At 35.3% G+C, this 20385-nt stretch overlaps 4 protein-coding genes across 5 annotated transcripts; 3 read left to right on the forward strand and 1 right to left on the reverse strand.

The window, feature by feature from the left end:
* The first annotated feature begins 1173 nt into the window (after positions 1 to 1173).
* On the forward strand, positions 1174 to 7426 carry LOC108218834 (ABC transporter C family member 3). The gene is made up of 10 exons (XM_017391956.2): positions 1174 to 3841; positions 4073 to 4159; positions 4240 to 4881; positions 4964 to 5128; positions 5436 to 5730; positions 5853 to 6067; positions 6161 to 6466; positions 6589 to 6652; positions 6732 to 6971; positions 7071 to 7426. The coding sequence occupies exons 1-10, from the start codon at positions 1475 to 1477 to the stop codon at positions 7193 to 7195; spliced, it is 4506 nt and encodes a 1501-aa protein (XP_017247445.1). The 5' UTR covers positions 1174 to 1474; the 3' UTR covers positions 7196 to 7426.
* A 926-nt stretch (positions 7427 to 8352) lies between these two features.
* On the reverse strand, positions 8353 to 11691 carry LOC108216002 (transcription termination factor MTERF9, chloroplastic). Its single transcript, XM_017388650.2, has 5 exons — positions 11293 to 11691; positions 10621 to 10827; positions 9846 to 10538; positions 8945 to 9476; positions 8353 to 8704 (listed from the first exon to the last, which is right to left on the reverse strand). The coding sequence occupies exons 1-4, from the start codon at positions 11554 to 11556 to the stop codon at positions 9162 to 9164; spliced, it is 1479 nt and encodes a 492-aa protein (XP_017244139.1). The 5' UTR covers positions 11557 to 11691; the 3' UTR covers positions 8353 to 8704; positions 8945 to 9161.
* A 585-nt stretch (positions 11692 to 12276) lies between these two features.
* Positions 12277 to 13535, forward strand: LOC108216050 (uncharacterized). The gene is made up of 2 exons (XM_017388710.2): positions 12277 to 12511; positions 13127 to 13535. The coding sequence occupies exons 1-2, from the start codon at positions 12358 to 12360 to the stop codon at positions 13279 to 13281; spliced, it is 309 nt and encodes a 102-aa protein (XP_017244199.1). The 5' UTR covers positions 12277 to 12357; the 3' UTR covers positions 13282 to 13535.
* A 3606-nt stretch (positions 13536 to 17141) lies between these two features.
* Positions 17142 to 20339, forward strand: LOC108218599 (scarecrow-like protein 21). Of its 2 annotated transcripts, none has more exons than XM_017391604.2 (2): positions 17142 to 17319; positions 18378 to 20339. In XM_017391604.2, the coding sequence occupies exon 2, from the start codon at positions 18519 to 18521 to the stop codon at positions 20163 to 20165; it is 1647 nt and encodes a 548-aa protein (XP_017247093.1). In that variant the 5' UTR covers positions 17142 to 17319; positions 18378 to 18518; the 3' UTR covers positions 20166 to 20339. The 2 variants fall into 2 exon arrangements, with proteins under 2 accessions (XP_017247093.1, XP_063948629.1); XM_064092559.1 differs by having other exon boundaries at positions 17214 to 17319; positions 18310 to 20339.
* The last annotated feature ends 46 nt before the right edge of the window (positions 20340 to 20385 follow it).

The raw sequence follows: 20385 nt of genomic DNA on the forward strand, positions 1-20385 counted from the left end.
TTTACCTAAATAAAATTATATTTGAAAGCATGATATAATAGATTAATATTATATAAAATCAATTAAAATATAATCGTACACGGATTTCGCAGATTTTTTCTGAATGTTATGGATGATGACCCTTGTTAAATTTGTTTGCGCACTTCAGATGGACTGAAAATGGAAAATTATTTATTTTAGACCAGAACAAAATAATATCATAATATCATGCAGTTTGGTCCGATCAAACAGTCAATGTTTTTAATAAAAAAATTTAAAATTCAGAATTTATCAAAGTAGAAAAATATCAATCAATGATCAACACATTTTACTGAGACGTATATAATCGCAACATGAAATTATAACATATCACTATAAATATAATCCACTATTATAATCATTCTTATTGGTAACCCAATATTTCAAAGGTTCAACAAACTTTACACAATATGTATATGTACAATTTAGCTGAAGCCGTTGAAAATACCATGCCCCAATATATATCTTTATTGTTTTATAATTTAATTTCTATATTACATATATTTTTACCCGTTTATAATTTAATTTATAAATAAATTTTGATCAGAAATTGAAATTTTAAATTGATTTGTATTAGAATAAGATAATATCACATATTATAATACTAAGAAAATCAGATTTTATGTCGGTTAGGTTGGATTATGGCAATATAAATTGAAATTTTATCATTTCGGGAGAAAATATTTCCAAACTCAAATCGAGACGCACAATATTCGACTCCCATCAGATCCTTAGATCAACGGCACATATCAAACATAAATCGAAAGAATAAAACTTCCTATCTTTGTTCTTATTTCCAGTCTCCTAGGCAATAATCATGTGCTAATAATGATTAATTATTTACATTTTAATAAGATACTCAAGCTTATATTTAATTCAATTCAATGCAACAGATTTAACTATACTGTGTCACTTTCTGTCGACGACGTCTCCGACGGCAATAAAATCTTCCACAAAAAGAAGAAATTTAAACCATAATCCTAACAAACACCATAATTATAAAATAATATATAATCTTAGAAAGAAGAAATTTAAACCATAATTGATAATGCTAACAAACACGATAATAATTTAAGGATAATTAATTCACAGAGACCAAAATGCACTTGGCTTCTCCAATGCATAAAAGCGTTGTTTCATCACTTTCAAAGACCTTTGCAATGCAATTTCATCTCTTTGTTAAAGGGTCCCTCTTTGTTCGCTCCGTCAACTCTGTTTTGCTCACGTACTCGTGCACCCCAAGAAAAAAAAATCTCGTTTTTAACATATATATACACTCCCACATTGATAAGAGTTTCGTATATTTTGATACACTACATCACACACACTCACACTAGTCTCCACTATCTAAAGCTTCAATCTTTACACTCTTTAACAGCCCTTTTCATCTTTTACATTGAAAACCCACCAATAATATAGCTTGGAGGCTTATCTTTTTGATATATTTGATAAGATTATGGGGATTAGTGATTTGTTTTTGGTGTCTGGTGGGGGTAATATTGGGCTTAAGCCCATTTTTCTACATGGGTTTTCTGGGGTTTTGCATTTGGTGTTCTTGTTTATGTTGTTAGGTTCTTGGGTGTTTAAGAGATTTAGTGGGAAACAAGGGTTTAGTGGTGATAATGTTGTGAGGTGGGGTTATTATAGATTGGCCTTGTTGACTAGTTGGGGTTTGGCTATTTTTAGTGTGGTGATTTGTTTGTTGAGTAATTTTTATTGGTATAGAAATGGATGGTCTGATGATAAGGTTTTGGTGATTTTTGATTCAGTGAGTAAAGCAGTTACTTGGGTGGTGGTTTCTGTTTATGTTAGTACTCAGGTGAAAAATTCAGGTGAAGTTAAGTACCCTTTAGTGTTGAGGGTCTGGTGGTGTTTTTACTTTTCGATATCGTGTTATTCTGTTGTTCTTGACTATGTTTTCTACATAAAGCACCAGTCTTTAGAGCTTCAGTTTGTGGTTTCTGATGCATTGTATGTAGTTACAGGGTTGTTGTTGTGTTTTGTGGGGTTTATGGGTAGAAGTGAGGTAAGTGGAAATGAAAATGGAAATGGCCTTTTGCAAGAACCCCTTTTGAGTGCTGACTCGAATGGGTTGAGTAATGGGGTAGAGTTTAGGGAGTCTCGAGGAGGTGAGACTGTGACCCCGTATGCCAGTGCTAATATATTTAGTACCCTTACTTTCCATTGGATTGATTCTGTGGTTGCATTGGGATTTAAGAAGCCACTAGACCTCGAGGATGTTCCTCAGCTTGCAAGTATGGATAGTGTCAAAGGAGCATTTCCACGTTTAAGTGATGAGTTAAGGTTTGGTGGGGGTGATAATAGTATAATGACCACGTCTAGGCTAGTGAAGGCACTGATGTATACAACGTGGAAAGAATATTTGTTCACCGCGGTTTTGGCATTTGTAAACACTGTGTCTACCTATGTTGGTCCCTACCTCATAGATTCGCTAGTTCAGTACCTGAATGGACGTCGTGAGTTCAAAAATGAAGGCTACTTCTTAGTTTCTGCATTTGTTATTGCAAAAGTTATTGAGTCTTTGACGGTGAGGCAATGGTACTTTAAGTTGCAACAGGTTGGAAATAGAGCCAAGGCAGCTTTGATTGCCCTAGTCTACCACAAGGGATTGACCCTCTCAGGTCAATCAAAGAAGAGTCACACCAGCGGGGAGATCATAAATTTCATGACTGTGGATGCAGAGAGGATAGGCGACTTCAGCTGGTACATGCATGATCCATGGCTGGTCTTCCTTCAGGTCAGTTTAGCATTGGGGATTTTATATAAAAATCTTGGACTTGCTTCAATTGCCACGTTCTTTGCAACCGTGATAGTGATGCTAGCAAATGTTCCATTGGGGAGATTAACAGAGGATTATCAAACTAATCTAATGGAATCCAAAGATCAGAGGATGAAGGCAACGTCAGAAATTTTAAGGAACATGAGAATTCTCAAGCTTCAGGGCTGGGAAATGAAATTTTTGTCTAAAATTATGGAGCTTAGAAATACTGAGGCTGTATGGTTGAAAAAGTATGTGTTTACTAATGCCTTCATTACTTTTATCTTTTGGGGTACTCCTACGTTTGTGGCTATGGTAACTTTTGGTACATGTATACTTCTTGGGATCCCACTTGAATCCGGAAAGATTTTATCTGCTCTTGCAACATTTAGAATCCTTCAGGAACCTATTTATAGTCTTCCAGACGTAATTACAATGATTATTCAGACCAAAGTTTCGCTTGACAGGATTTCCTCATTCCTTCGTCTTGATGACATTCAGACAGATGTTGTTAAGAGGCTTCCAGTAGGCAGTTGTGATACTGCAGTTGAAATAGTCGATGGAACCTTTTCCTGGGATGTATGCTCTCCTAATCCAACACTCAAAGATATCAATTTCAAAGTGTCTCGTGGCATGCGGGTGGCTGTGTGTGGTATTGTTGGATCGGGAAAGTCGAGCCTATTGTCTTGTATTCTCGGGGAAGTACCAAGACTTTCAGGAGTTATTGAGATAAGTGGAACAAAGGCGTACGTTGCTCAATCTCCGTGGATTCAGAGTGGAAAGATAGAAGATAATATATTGTTTGGTAAAGAGATGGACAGAGAAAGGTACGAGAAGGTTCTTGAAGCATGCTGCTTAAAAAAGGATCTTGAAATTCTTTCCTTTGGAGATCAAACAGTAATAGGGGAGAGGGGAATAAATTTAAGTGGTGGCCAGAAGCAGAGAATACAAATTGCCCGTGCTCTCTACCAAGATGCGGACATATATCTCTTTGATGATCCATTCAGCGCGGTGGATGCTCATACAGGATCTCATCTTTTCAAGGTGATCATTTGTGCACCACTTTATTCTTAAGGCACTACAATCTTATTTGCATATTTAAAACATACCCTATAACAAGTTTTATCAGACTTTATTCATCTAATAAAATTTATGTTTCCATTCAAAGGAACGTTGCCAGCAATTCTGCTCTATTTCTTGTTGTCAGTTCTCCTTTATCTTCTTTTTGAACAGATAATATTATCAGGACATTATTTGACAAGTATTATGTGACAGGAGTGCTTACTGGGGCTTTTGGAGTCGAAAACAGTGATATACATTACTCATCAAGTAGAGTTCCTGCCTGCTGCAGACCTCATACTTGTAAGACATGTTCTTATTGTGCAACTCCTTCCTTTACATTGTGAGAACACCTTTTTTTAGCTAATACCTTCTTTTATCAGGTGATGAAAGGTGGCCGCATTGCACAATCTGGAAAATATGGAGATATACTCAATTCAGGGAGCGAGTTTATGGAACTTGTGGGTGCCCATAAGACAGCTTTATCTGCCCTTGATTCCATGAATGCTGTTTCAGCATCCAAAGCTCTGAATGTTGGTGAAGATAGAAACGTTGGAGGTGATAATAACTCAAAAGAAACCAGTAAAGTTGAAGATGGTAAACCACCAGAAGATATAGCAAGCCTAAAAGGACAGATTGTTCAAGAAGAAGAGAGAGAGAAAGGGAGAGTTGGTTTCATAGTCTATTGGAAATATATTACAACAGCATATGGGGGTGCTCTTGTGCCCTTCATATTATTGTCCCAAGTTTTATTTCAGATTCTTCAGATTGGAAGCAATTACTGGATGGCATGGGCAAGTCCAGTGTCCGAAAGTGCGGCACCTCCTGTTGAAAGTTCTACGCTTCTGATAGTTTATGTAGCATTGGCAGTAGGAAGTTCCTTTTGCATCCTTGCCAGAGCCATGTCTGTTGCAGCTGCTGGGTACCAAACAGCCGCAGTGCTCTTCCAGAAAATGCATTTGAGCATTTTCCGTGCTCCAATGTCTTTCTTTGATTCCACACCAAGTGGGCGCATCTTAAATAGAGTAAGTACATTCACTTGATTCTTTTATTGCATTGCTATTGAGAACTTCTATGACTTTGTAGTTTACATTCTGGTTTATACAGGCATCTACAGACCAGAGTACAGTTGATTTAAACATGCCTTATCAAGTTGGGACTTTTGCCTTTTCCATCATACAACTTCTTGGGGTTATTGCTGTAATGTGTCAGGTGTCATGGTGGATCTTTTTGGTTTTTATTCCTATCATTGCATTATGCATTTGGTTACAGGTACACTCAACGTCCTTTTGTATTTTCTTACAAGACAATAACATATAGGTGTTTCCTTCTATATCTAGGTTTTTTTTCTCTCAATTTATCTGGAAACAAGTTTAACAGCCTTTCATTGGTATTCTTTTATAAGTAGCATTAGTAGTGGATAGATACACTAGCGAGTAGGAAGAGTCATGAACGTAATTTGTAGCTTATTCTGCCATATGTTCTGGTATAGATGAAACTAGTTAGCAGGTGCAACTTGAATTGAACTCCTTAATTTTTTGATCATAACTTTTCTTCGTTCTTTGTATATATTTTTCAGCAATATTACTTGCCTGCAGCACGGGAACTAGCACGATTAATTGGGGTCAGTAAAGCTCCAGTCATCCAACATTTTGCTGAAACAATCTCAGGATCAACTACAATTAGGAGCTTTGATCAAGAACGCAGATTTCGTGACACGAGTATGAAGTTGATTGATGCAAACTCTCGGCCAAAGTTTCACACTGCTGGTGCAATGGAGTGGCTATGCTTCCGCTTGGATATTTTGGCTAATCTTACATTCGCCTTTTCCTTAATTTTGTTGATATCTATCCCCGAGGGAACAATTTCTCCGAGTAAGTGATACTTATGTATTACTAGTATTGATAATTCAAAGTCAGCTTATTTAAATCTATTGTTTTCCTTTCCTACTCCTCTACCGATGTCATTCATATATGGAAAACATTTGCATATGCAGGCTTAGCAGGCTTAGCAGTTACGTATGGGCTTACTCTAAATATGTTACAAGGTTGGGTTATATGGAACCTTTGCAATTTGGAGAATAGAATTATATCAGTTGAAAGAATACTTCAGTATGCTTCTATCCAGAGTGAGCCTCCTCTTGTCGTAGAACAAAATAGACCAGATGATAATTGGCCATCTTCTGGTAAAGTTGATATTTGTAATCTTCAGGTACTTTTTACTCAAGTTCTTATTCTGACTTGGTGGCTGCATTATCAGTAATATTTCCCTTTTCTTATAAAGAGTTTGTTGACTTGGTTGTAGGTACGGTATGCCCCTCATATGCCTCTTGTTTTGCGAGGTCTTACTTGCACCTTCCAGGGAGGAAAGAAGAATGGAATTGTAGGGAGAACTGGAAGTGGTAAATCAACTCTTATACAAACAATATTCCGTATTGTGGAACCAACCACCGGTAAAATCTCTATAGACGGTATCGACATATCCTTGATAGGATTGCACGACTTGCGATCTAGATTAAGCATTATTCCGCAAGATCCAACCATGTTTGAGGGGACAGTGCGAAGCAATCTGGACCCTCTTGAAGAGTATACAGATGAACAAATTTGGGAGGTGGGTTGTAACAGTTCTAATGTTATATGTTAACTGTTCATTAGACCATAAGATTAAAGGATTTCTATCAGCACACTGATCTCTATGTACTACATATTAATATTTGGGGATATGATCGGCAGGTTCTTGACAAGTGCCAATTAGGCGAGGAAGTCAGAAACAAGGAGAAAAAGCTCGATTCAACAGGTTAGCCTCATCTCCCCCTATAAGGTTTCTTAACTTGTTTGGTGACTCCTGGTCATTGATGTCGCCCTAATTTGTGCAGTATCAGAGAATGGGGAGAATTGGAGTGTGGGACAAAGGCAATTAGTATGTCTCGGTCGTGTGTTACTCAAGAAAAGCAAAGTTTTAATCCTTGACGAGGCGACTGCATCAGTTGATACAGCTACTGATAATATGATCCAGGAGACTCTGAGGCAACACTTTACGGATTCCACAGTCTTAACCATAGCACATAGAATAACATCTGTGCTCGACAGTGATATGGTTCTTGTGTTAGATAACGGTATGTCTAAATTAATTTCATTTCACTAACAACACAGATTATCCAGAGAAGTGGATTGCTTATAGGTAATAATACACTGATTTTATTTTACGCATGCAGGATTGGTTGAAGAATACGATACTCCTGCAAAATTGCTGGAGAACAAATCGTCGTCGTTCTCCAAGCTAGTAGCAGAGTACAGTGTAAGATCAAATACAAGTTTCGAAAATAAAGGAAAACCTTGAATGTCAGAAATCTATTCAGGCACCATGGAACCATTATGATGATGAAGAAAAACGAGACTGAGCATTGATTAGTTGTTGAGTTAATTAGTAATGTGTACTCTACTCAATAAAGATTAACTATTTGAGAGTTTGGTTATAGCTTAGCGGCAAGACTTTTTCCAAAGGCCAAGAGTTCGGCATTCTCACTTCTTTAAGATATTTTTAAAGCATTATAAAATGATGATTCCCTCTTGCTCAGGAAAAAACAAAAAAAAAAAACGTTATGTAATTTCCTAGATTTTTAAAATTATTTTGTGCATATATATAATGCCAAAATCTCGTGGAAGAAAATATTATCGTGTCTGCCCCTCTACGCGTACTAAGGCCATGAAGATTAAATAATTCCAACCCTTTTTTTATGATTATTTGCAAGTGGCGACATGACTGTAATTGAGGCCACTAACTTTAGGGCAGAGATAAAACTAACCTTTTTTTTTTTTTTAATTACAAAAATGGGTGATAAAACTAACTTAATGAAAGGCTGTATATTCCAACAGATGAGACGAGCTCTAACCAGATTTGGTGGAAAAATGTCAGTTTTCGGATATAGTTTGATGGGGTTGTTTGGCATGGCTTAAATGCTCTTTCGCAATTATTGATACGGTTTAAGTTAAAAAATAATTATAATTCGACTTTTTATAAGTCAGAATATGAGAAATTAAAAATTCTAATTTTTTTAATAATTTGTTTTTATTTTTTAAAATTTGATTTTGCAAAATATATAAATAACCGCTTTTAAAAATAAATAATTATTTATTATTATATTCATTTTTTTATAATAAACAAGTTGTAAATACAAAAAAATTATCTAAATAAATAAATTAAGAATTACTTTTTACTTATAATAAGTGCTTTTTTCAAGTTTTATTTATATAATCAATAAACGCTTCTTTTAAGTTGTGTCAAACTCGCATTAATAAAAACATAATACACACTATCTTTGTTACGTTATCAGAATCGATAATTTTATTAATTTTATCGGGTATTAATGTAACTGAGGTTAGAAAATATCAGCGTATATAATCCAACAAAACACAGCTATGACCAAGGGATATCCTCAATAGGATCAAACCACAGGGTGATTAGCGCTATTTCGCAAGCATCTCAAAAGGAACATATAGTAAAAACTAAGCAGCAACGTAAAGAATTATAGTAGAATGAAGTACAATAATAAAATCTACACTTGTATAGCCCAAGCATGAGCATTTGAGGGAAACATCCAGTTCTATTTTACAAGCTACAAAACTTTCTCGCGGCATAAGAGGGAACGTGTGTTCATCTCCCTCGGTGTACTCTCATACAAATGTGAGATGATACTGTATATAAGTCTCTTTTTAACTATGATATAAATATATACTGATATAATACTGTAGAAGTGTCTGTTTAACTATGATAGGGATATATTCTGGGATCCAAAAACTTTTATCGTCAAAGATATAATCTTGGTCAGCTGTAGTTGATGTATAGTATCTGAAATAAGTTAACATGTGTTAGAACAAGCTTAAAACAAGAAACCAAAAGCAAAGCCGCAAAGCTCAACTCCTCTATGCATGTATATGTAAAGCTAGGTATAAATGGAGCTAATGACCCTTCTTTCCAATCACTATGATGTAATTTTGCCAATCGATTTTTAGCAACTGCTGACTGGACCTGAAGTAAAGGTGTCGTGCATATATGATGGAATTGAAATGTACGAGCAATAGGTAATACCTTGAATACATACACTGGGACTTGTTGTCAAGCAATTTCAGGAGTGAACATGTAGGCTTGCCTCACACTGAAAATGTATGTGCCAACAATGAGAAGAAAACTGGAACTGTTACTGACTAGCTCCTCTACATGCAGAAAAGATAATCCGTACTAGGCATGAGCTATGCAAAGACAATCAGCAGATCCTCTACAAGCTAGTAATTTAAAGCTCAGCTTGTTATCGTTTCTCATATTTCTTTGCTAAATCCTTGAGTAATAATCTCTGCCGAAATGCTAGATACTTATCCACACTAGTCCCTGCCCACTGCTGGCAGAAGTGTTCATCAGTCGGAACAAATGAACTCAACGGGAAAGGCCCCTTTGGTGCTTTTTTCAAGGCAACCAGGAATCTATGTCGGGGGCGTATTCTTTGATCCAAAGACAAGCTAAGGTACATAGGATATTTGGTTAACGACTGCACTTCATTTTGAAGTTCATTGACCAAGTACATATATTTGGGCCTTAAATTTCCCTCAAGCGAAAGTGAGAAGACCTGAATAGAGTTTCATAAGCAGTTAAAAGTTCATTAGGTGGTGAAATGTAATATGATGATTAATGACAGTGAATCTTGAATTCTTTTGACACTTGAAAATTACATTGTAATGTTGAATATACATACTTTGGCATTTCAGAATTTAATTAAAATACAGGTATACAACCGCCTTGTAACACTGATATGTGCACAGAGAAATAATTATAGTAATCCCTGATGAGTAGTATAATTAGGAGGAAGAGGCTTATAGGAATATTCAAAGTATTGGCAAGTATGCATAAGAAGTAAGTGTACACGGGGGAGGGAGAGAGAGTGGATGGACGATGGAGTAAAGGGGGAAATTCATAAATACTATCGAATAAAATTTACCTGTGTAAGGCTAGTCAACACTTTAACAATGTCAGAGTTGCACATTCCAATACTTCTCAGAAAATTGATTCTAGGAAGCAAACCATCCTCAATGCTGTAATGAAGAAGTTGAGGATGTTTTCTAACCATCTTCACTATATTATCCCTGGGTGCTCCCAGTTCCTTGGTAAGGAAGGTGAAACGAGTGTTCCATGTAGTGTCTATTCTCTGAACAAGAATCTGAGGGCTAAGCTGCACAACCTTTCTTAACTCATCCTTCTTGATACCGACCTCCTCAAGTAAATACTTCACTGTAGGTTTTAGTGAATTTTCCACGCTATAAGAAAACAAGGATGGAGTAGCACTAATTATCTGCCCTATTCTGGAATCTGGGATGCCTAAGCTCACCAGAAAAGCAACATGAGATTTAAGGTTGTTCTCCAATGTATACTCCAGTATCTGTGGTTGTCTCAAAAGTATCTTTCTAATGTCTCTGTTTTTCACACCAACACTCAACAGATACTCCAATCTTTCACGAGCAGAAACCACGTTTATCTGAAGTGAAGGCATATGCCTCTCATACATTTGAATAAAATGCGACTCCTTTAGTCCAAATGTGGACAGGTAATCAAGAAGCGGAATCCATCTTTCATCTAACTCTAGCTCTTCAGATAGACGAGGGTATCTGTTCTTGCCAGAGATCCTTGCTTCTTGCTGCAACCGAAATAGTCACACATTAGACCAGAGATTATTGCATTACAATACATAAAAAGCCTGATGGCAGCACAAGTCATACCTTCGGCCGTGCATTAGAACTTAAAGAACCAACACCCTCTCTCGTCTTAGAGTAGGCATTATATCCATTCTTGCTTCCCTGCTGCAACGTGATCTTCCCGTTCTTAGTAGTTGCATTTCGTGATCTGAGTCTAGTAATATTATCATCAGATTCTTCGTCATCATCATCATTTTCTTCTTCTTCCTCTTCTTCTTCTAATTCATCCAACTGAGCAAACAAGAGAGATACAATCAACATAAAAAAACTTCAGTGCTTAAGCTAATAAAGACAATCCTCCATCATTCAAGACTACATCTAACAATAGCAACCGATACAATCCCCAACGAAATCAAAAAAAACACAATCACCCCTAAGCCAAAACCATTAAAAAAAAAAAAGTGATATATGCAATTTAAACTCCTTCTGTCTTCAGCATCTACACGGAAAATTGTCTTATCCACTAGTATGGTCTCACCCTCAATTTTATCAGCACAAAATATAAAATTCCCCGAGCTTAAAAACAAAGTTCTCTACACAGAAAATCAAGATGCAACCAATACAAACATAATCGCAATTAACTAAAATCAGCAGAATATCAAGAAAATCAGCAAAATTAAGATAAAAAGTAAAAAAAAAAAATGCAATGAGCTAAAATTGAGAAAGATGGAGTAGGGTATTATTAGGTAAAATTACATCCTCGTCCTCGTCGTCGTGGCGGCGGTGGGGGGAGTGGTAAGGGGAGAGAGGGTGGCCGAAAGTAGAACGGAGATTGGGTTTAATAAGCTTGGGGTTGGAATGAGAAGATATAACTCCGCATTTCAATTCATTTCTTCTCCTACTTGTTTGAATAATTGAATTGAATTGGGGAGTAGTAGCGGGTGATGATGAAGAAGCGGGTGGGAGTGAAGAGGCAGCAGCTGAATAATTGCAGCAACAGAGAGATGTACTTGTACTCATTTCCCCAGCTTTGTAAATGCTACATAGACACACAAGAAGAATATACTCTTAAACCCTTGGACAATGGGGATAGTGATACCATCTGCTGCTTATCTTCTCTACATAGATTTTTCTCTCTGTTATCTTCTTGCCTGCTGGTCCCCACAGCCTGTAATCACCTCATTATGTTTTCTTTTTTCTCTAACGCTCAAAATATTTATTTCAGTTGTTCAACTAAAAGCCTCGTTAAATATGGTATGATTTAAATATATTTTTAATAATATTTATCTTAATCATTAAACCAATTATGACAAAAAAAAATCATTTAACCAAAAAGCTCGTTAAAAATGACATAAATTTATCATAATTTTGATAGTCAAAACATTATTTCAGGAATTTTAATAATATTTATTTTGATATTTCAATCATTTAACAAAAAACACGTGTAAATTTATTATAATCTTGAGCGCACTGAATACTAAATAAGCTATGCTTGCACTAGTTAAATTCGAATTTACATGTAGGTAAATATATACAATCTTATTTTTATTATAGTAATTATGTAATTTATGTATTTAGAAACTGGATTTTTTTGTACTGTAGATTATGAAAGTTATTTATGTTACTATTATAATAAATATTTCTTCTGAATAATGGAGTGATACTAGGGGAAAATTAGTATTTCCTGTGGGCTGATAAATGGGCTTTTGCACAATAAACACAGAAAGCCCATACAAATATCAGTCGTTTGACTACATTTCAAGCGAGAGGAGAGAAATCGAGAGAGACGAGATATAGAGAGAGAGACTATAGAGAGAGAGGATGAATACAGACATAACAGCATCGACGAAGCCAGAGTATCCGGTAGTAGATCGGAATCCACCCTTCACCAAGACCGTCGCTAACTTCAACACTCTCGATTACCTTCGCCTCACCACCATCTCCGGCGTCGCCATCACCGTCGGCTACCTCTCCGGTACCCCCTTTCTCGTTTCTACATATATGTCTAATTATATTTCTAATTCCATAGTTTTCAAGATTAATTTCGTGTCTCTTAGCATGCTTATTGTTTTAATTTATGTTATCTTCTCGCTAGAAATTATAGGATTTTATTCAGCAAAAAAAAAAATTTATAGGATTTTTTTGTTATAATATTTCTTATGCTTTTATTGAAAATTGAAATGTTACATTTCCGTACATTTTGATGGGTGCAAATAATTTTCACTAATGATGCCCTCACGGTATAAATTGCAAATGAGGTAGTTTACTAGGGATTGGGGATGTAGTGGAACAGGTCTAAGCTCATAGAGAACTGGGAGGATCGATAAGGATGAGGATGATCGAGTGAATGCTGATCCTAAATAATAAAAGGAGGCTTAATTTAACATGATATTCTGTCTAGAATGATCTTGCAAATGATTTGTAATTTCACTTTTAGTTATTCAAGTTGTTTTTCTAGCTTGGAGTCATTGTAATTGGCATTAGATATCGTGCTTTTTAATTAATAGTAGTGGATACATATGTGGTAGGTCGTAGGGAAGTATAGTGCATTTTTTACCTTACATTGAGATATGATATTCTTGATATATAGGAATAAAGCCAAATATAAGAGGGCCATCCATGGTGACTGGCGGTCTGATTGGAGTGATGGGTGGATTCATGTATGCGTATCAGAACTCTGCAGGTCGACTCATGGGTTTCTTCCCTAATGAGGGTGAGGTTGCTCGTTTCAAAAAGATGCACTAGCACTTTCTTCATGGGTTTGCTTGTTTTGCGTCTGTTATTTGCCTTTGATAGCAAAATTTGAATGAACAATTCGGGTGTTCAATTTTCCCATAAAATGCATTATGCTAGTGCTACTAATAATCAGACTTTTACCTCAGGAATCACTAGTTGTGAAATTTTAGTAATTATGGCAATGCTTTGCTCAAACCTGTTTTGATATTTCTCGTTCGCGAACCTGCTTGTGATCTTTATATATTAAAATGCATTTGAATCGAGTTGCTGTGATAGATATCTAATGTCTGTCAAGATTTCGCTGAGATCTAGTTTACATAAATTAATAAATATATGATCGTCATATACACTGTCAGAAGCGGAAGGTCTACAAAAAAGTATTGTTGTGTGATTGAAAACCAATGATTCGTGCATGAGTTGTTCTTCACACGTATTGTTGGGTGATAGAAAAGCAATGATCATCGTGCTTAACTTCTACTTTAGTCTTGAACTGATACGAACACACCGCTAAGCTAGAGTATACAATGTCACAGTATTTTAAGAGACATTCCAAGAGACATTATACATTTGTTAATTACAAAAAAAAAATAAAAAAATTAATACTGTTTAGTGGCCAATAATTTAAATTGGCAATAGGTAGCTAGGCATTGTTGTAATTTTTCACTCAATCACGAAATTTGTATAGAGATCTATAATCGACTCAGAGCTGCATCTTTTGCTCACTTATGTTTATTGGATATGAAAGGAAAGAACAAAGTAAATTTACTGTACTATAATTAAAATCTATATATAAAGTGACAAGGCAAAATAGAAACAATTATGCTACTCCTGCTTAATTAGGCTGATGGCATCTATGCATATTTAGAACTCCTAAATTGATAAGCTAAACTGTGCCAAATTACTCACAAGTCACAAGTATGCTCAGAGAACGCAGAGAAAGCGAACTTCCCGGTGGATTCGAGAACAAGGTAACGAGTCAATTGTTGTGTATTAAATTCGTCACCATCTGGTCCGTCTTTCATCCGAGTAAAATGTATACAGAGCTACAAAAAAAATTAGAAAATTTAACATCCTGATCAATCACCCGACTCTCCGATCAATAATTCTTTTTATTTTTGATATGGAACAAAAACAAGCAAAACAAATATGTGATCCCACATTTTAAATCATTAAATTCTCAATTTAGGCCAGAAAAGAAAATTATTATCCTCAAAGTTTAAAAAAGATATTGTAATGTGCTATCTTCAAAAAGATATTGTAATGTGCAATTAATCTAATCAAACAAGCGGATTTATAGGGATTCATAAGAAGTCTTGATTCATTTTCTTTCAAACAAGGTAGTTTAATTTAATTTAATTTATTATAGGATAATTTCAAATTGGAAACATCATAAAAGCCATGAATTTGTAACGGTAGTCATTTGCTACAGTTCCCCTATAAATACTGTGCAAAAACACACTACATCACACATCATAATCATTACACACCACAATTCATACATTGCATAAATCAAAATTTCACTCAAGATATAATCATGAGTAAATATTTAGTAATAATCTTGGCGATATCGGCTCTCATAGTAAATCCTGTATGTTCAATCTCATGTCAAGATGCTATCACCAAGATTTTGCCTTGCGAGTTCTATTTGTTGGGCATCGGTTCACCATCAGCTCCTTGTTGCCAAGCTGTTGCGCAACTGAGTCAGCTTGCTAGCTCTAAACCGGAACTCAAGTCATTATGTGTTTGTCTGAAACAAGCGGCGCAAACATTTCATGTCATTGCTGACAAAGCTAAACAACTCCCGGGGCTTTGCCATGTTACCACTCCGGTTCCTATTGATCCCAATATTAATTGTGACTTGTAAGTTGCTTAGTTATATGTATTTCAAAGTTTTTTTTAATAGATCGTCTCAGAAAACATGATGCTTATTCAAAATGTGTCTTGTCTTGTTGATTTGCAGAATACACTGAGCTGTCGTATGGTTGTGGAGCATTATAATGGTGTGGCCAAATAAAGTTATTGATAATTACTTTTGGATCCTTCGGATAATAAGTCAGATTGGAGTGTATAAGGAGTAACAGCTACGCGTAAATATTAGAAGCTCAACTGATGTTAAAAGCTGGTTCTAACTCGGCACAATAATGAACTATTTTAATTTAAAATTTTTCTTATGAATTAGTGTAATGTGTTAAATCCATTGATGCAACATATTCTAAAAATCTTGTCCAGTTATAATTCTAAAAATCTTGTCACATCATGATTAAATCATTAAACTAGCGGAGAGAGAGTTAACAGTATATTTTTAGACATGACAAAATTATAAAAATTAATATCTTTGTTAATAATTTTCTGTTGACGAGAGAAGTTTAGAGATCGATGGCTAATAGTGATAAACTTCATCTTTATTGAAAGTTTCGGAAGTTAAATATCAATTATTTATAAACACAAAAAATATCTGTAAAAATATAACTAAGTTTATTTGTTTCTCTTAAATTTATTACTTATTATTAATCTTACGCTCGTAATTCTTTTTTACAACTAAGTTTATTTGTTTCTCTTAAATTTATTACTTATTATTAATCTTACGTTCGTAATTCATTTCGTCTTTGATTTTGCAGGTTTTTGATTTTGTGATTTTGTGCGAGATCTTGAATATTAATTACATATTCCATCTATTAGTGCTTATATTTTTAAACACTTTTCTTCGGAGAATTTTTTTGCAACTGTTATCTCATACAGGAGATATATTGTTAAAATAAATAAATAAATACTAAATAAATGGAGAATACGAGAAGGACCATTTCTAGAAAATGACAGCAGTCCACGAAATAAGAATTGAAAAACGCTGTTTCGTTGACTTGTAAAGCTCTGACGCCTTTGACTGTACGCTCGCTCTTGCCCCATCCCGTGCTCGTCTTTTGACATTTTTTGTTTCCAAATGTCATCTATGACGTGTAATGCCCAACTGTATACAATTAAATATGTTTTCCGTTTGATATAAGTTATTCAATTTCTCATATATTTTCTGGATATTTCATTTATAGTATTTATTATTACTTCAATTTCTCTAAATAACATATACAGTTTTTTTGATGGAAAAAATAACATATACAGTTAAAATTTAATTCTTAATTTGTTAAAAAAAATTAACTCGTGTGTCAGAATTTAATTTAAATAATCTATAAAATAAAATCTAGAGCATATGAATTACGATCCTCATATATGTCAAATACATTAAAAAAAATATCATAAATTTTATAAAATATATATTTAAAACTTATTTTCTAAAAACAACTGAAATTGAAAAACAATTAAAATCGTGATTGATATCAGTTGATTTCAAATTATTAAAATTATGGAGTTTTAATTAAGATCCTATATTTGATTGTACCACATTTTTTAGGAAAAGAATTTCACAATTTAGATATATTTGAAAAAATTCCTTAGATATATAATTAAAATGTAATTTATTAAAATTTTCATTCATTTTTCAAAGGAAAATGCTTGGTGCACATAATTGTGTACAAAAACATGTACATAATGACATGTGGCGGATTTTAATTGGATGGCCCCCTACATTTACACCAACCATCCCAATTAAAATCCACCACATCACTTGCCACATCATTATGTATAAATTTTTTGTACACAATTAGTGCACCTAGCACTACTCTTTTTCAAATAGTCACTAGTTATGACTTGGTCATAGTTAGTTCTAAACCTGAACTAAACCGGAGTGGTTTAAGCTTTAAAGACTGTTGACCGATCCACAAGGTCGTTTAATTTTGGAAACTAGGTGGAAAATATTTTGAAGGTGATAAAAGAAAATGTATGGTATATAAATAATGTCGTGTAATTTAGGTGTCATTATTGTTGAGAAGGGTAGTTTGGGTATTGCATTATGTACTCTATATATAGTCAGTGCTCTGCATTCTTGAACTAAAGTCTTACAAATCAACACAAACACACAGATATTTTTCCCTGAGTTTCAAGAGCAAAAATCAAGAAAAGCAAGGCTGATTATACCAATCTGAAAAGAGCTTACAGGTAAACAAACCCATCAATCGTTTTATCAATTTAATTTTATTTATGGTGGGCTTTTTTTTGGTTCTGTTTCTGCTATGTTTAATGAATCTTGGTATAGTATTGAATTATTGATTAATATTTGTGTGTAGTTTTAGTATGTTTTGGAATTCTTTGTGGCTTGTTCTTTGCTTGCAAGTTAATCTGTTTAGGACATGAGAAATTGGATGATCTTGATCAAGATTCTTTTTTGACTCTTTTGTGAGATTAATTTCTGCTGCAAAAGAAAGGCATCTGAAAATGAAAAGATCATAATTTTTGCTCCAAATTGGAGAAACCCAGTTTTCCGTGAGCTCTGATATTGTTTCTCAATCAGCTTTCGAGATTTTATATTCGACTTTTTGGGAGAAATAAACCCACAAAATTAAGAATCCCTGAGCTTCACTGTAGGTTTTTCCCCTGTGATAAGAGTTGGTAATATTGATGTTATTTTGAGTTTATAAAGTTAAAATTAGAAATTAGGCATAAAAGTAAAACCTTTTGAAGTTCTGTTTCTTTTTTATGTTATTGTTTTGCCAAGATCTATGTAGTAAGTTAAAGAGAACAGATTATACAAAGATTTGTATTCACTTTTGCCCTTGCTATTCTCCGTGCTTCTTTTCGTAAGCTGTGGTTGTGTAATTTTGTTATGGAATGGAATAGAAAAGTATCGGTTGTAAACTATATAGATTGATACTTTTTTCTGATATCTGCACTAGCATGACTCTTGTCTTCATATACATTAAAAACGTCCAAAGCTGTCTTGAGACATGCACGTTCTTTGACTAATGGCTGATGTTGTCTCAAAAAAGCTAAATTGAAGGAAATGATTTGTATGTAAACTTGATGTGGTATATAGTATAGTAGTATTCTTGTCAGAAATCGGCTTGAAATAGTTTTCGATTAGTACAGCACTTGCTATTGATATCATCGTGCTGACTAGTTATATTCTCACTCGCAACTCTTACTTAAAAGTTGTGAGTATGTAGGCAGTTGGAAACATTCATGCACTTGCTGTTATTGATCCTTGCCTCTTTCTACAGGATGTGCTAGCTTTAGAGTATAGCAGGACCCTGGCAGACTGGTGTAGAAATTCAAGGCGTAACGGTTGTTACAATACCTTCTGATTGAAAGCTGACTCGAGAAGCCTTTTGCATTAAGATCACCTAGCTTCAGTAACACAAATGACGAATTATTATTCGATGCAGTCTTCACAGGATCAACAATATTTTTACCAGAGTGGCAGGTTCTATAATGAGCCGGCTCATGAGTTTGAATCCCAACTCTGGAATCATCATCAATATCTGGATGACAATTTATGGTTGGATGACAGCAGCCAAGAAATGCAGGTTTCTGGTAAAGCATCTCAGAGCTATGGAACTCCAGAGACGGCCACGGCAATTGGCGGTTATACTGGTACTAATTTTGTTGTCAGTCGTTCAGCTAATGGTAGTCCCGTGTCAGGGGAATCTTCTCAAACATACCCCTCAGTTGTGAATCATTCCCCAGGAAACAATATTTACAATTCGCAAGTTAGTGACTCCTTTTATATGGGCGATTTTGTTAACCTGAAGCATAAGATAAAAGAAATTGAAACTGCTATGTTGGGGCCTGAATCGGACACTGAAATGTCGGCTGACATTTCACTGTTTGGTGCACAGAGTGAAATGTCTTCTGAAAAAGATTATGTCAATCAAATGATTGCAATCATCTCCAATGGTGACATAAAAGAGGTTCTTGTCAATTGTGCCAAAGCAGTAGCAGATAATGACCTATTAACTGCTGAATGGTTGATTTCAGAATTACGTCCTATGGTATCAGTTTCAGGCAATCCGCTGCAACGTTTAGGAGCCTATATGCTTGAAGGTCTTGTTGCCAGGCTATCCTCTTCAGGGAATTCTATATGTAAAACCTTAAAGTGCAAAGAACCTACCAGTTCAGAACTGTTTTCATACATGAACGTGCTCTATGAAATCTGCCCATACTTCAAGTTTGGATATATGTCCGCAAATGGAGCCATTGCAGAAGCCATGAAGGACGAGAACAGTATTCATATAATCGATATTCAAATTGGCGAGGGAGCTCAGTGGTTCACTCTAATCCAAGCTCTTGCAGCTCGGCCTGGAGGTCCCCCACGAATTCGGATAACTGGTATTGCCGATGCCTCATTGGATTACGTTAGGGGAGGAGGGCTTGATATTGTGGGGCAAAGACTCTCAAGTCTCGCAGATTCCTGTAAAGTTCCCTTTGAGTTCAATGCTGCAACAATCTCAGGTTCCGATATTGACAGTATCAAAATTTTACCAGGAGAAGCAATAGCAGTCAATTTTGCCTTTATACTTCATCACATCCCAGATGAGAGCGTAGGAACTGTAAATCACCGGGACAAAATTTTGAGGTTTGCGAAGAGCCTGTCTCCAAAGGTTGTGACTGTTGTTGAGCAAGAAGCCAACACCAACACTCTGTTTATGCCGAGGTTCCTAGAGAGTATGAATTACCATATGGCTATCTTCGAATCAATTGATGTTACTCTTCCCAGGGATCACAAACAACGAATCAGTGTTGAACAACATTGCTTTGCACGAGACATTGTAAATACAGTAGCCTGTGAAGGGGCCGAGAGAGTGGAACGCCAAGAGTTACTCGAGAAATGGAGGTCACGTTTCATTGAGGCTGGTTTTAAACCATACCCGTTAAGCTCCTATGTGAATGCCACTATCAAGAGCCTACTGGAGAACTACAATGAATGCTATACACTTAAGGAGAAAGACGGAGCTTTATATCTTGGTTGGTTGAAGCAGAATTTGGTTGCTGCCTCTGCATGGAGATGAGACTATTTTTGGAATAAACGGACGAGTACAGATGCTTAAGTAATATATAAGCTTATTTTTCCATATGTGGAATATCGATATCATATAAATTTAGCATCTGTTCCAGTATGCTGTATGTATATAGTTCTTATACATTTTAAACTTTGAATAATTGCATCAGCCCTTTGATGAGTATATTGCGAGCCTGTTTGTATTGGACTTAAACTGTTTCTGACTTTAC

The sequence above is a fragment of the Daucus carota genome, chromosome 4 (genome assembly GCF_001625215.2).
Source record: "Daucus carota subsp. sativus chromosome 4, DH1 v3.0, whole genome shotgun sequence".
In the NCBI taxonomy this organism is placed as follows: Eukaryota; Viridiplantae; Streptophyta; class Magnoliopsida; order Apiales; family Apiaceae; genus Daucus; species Daucus carota.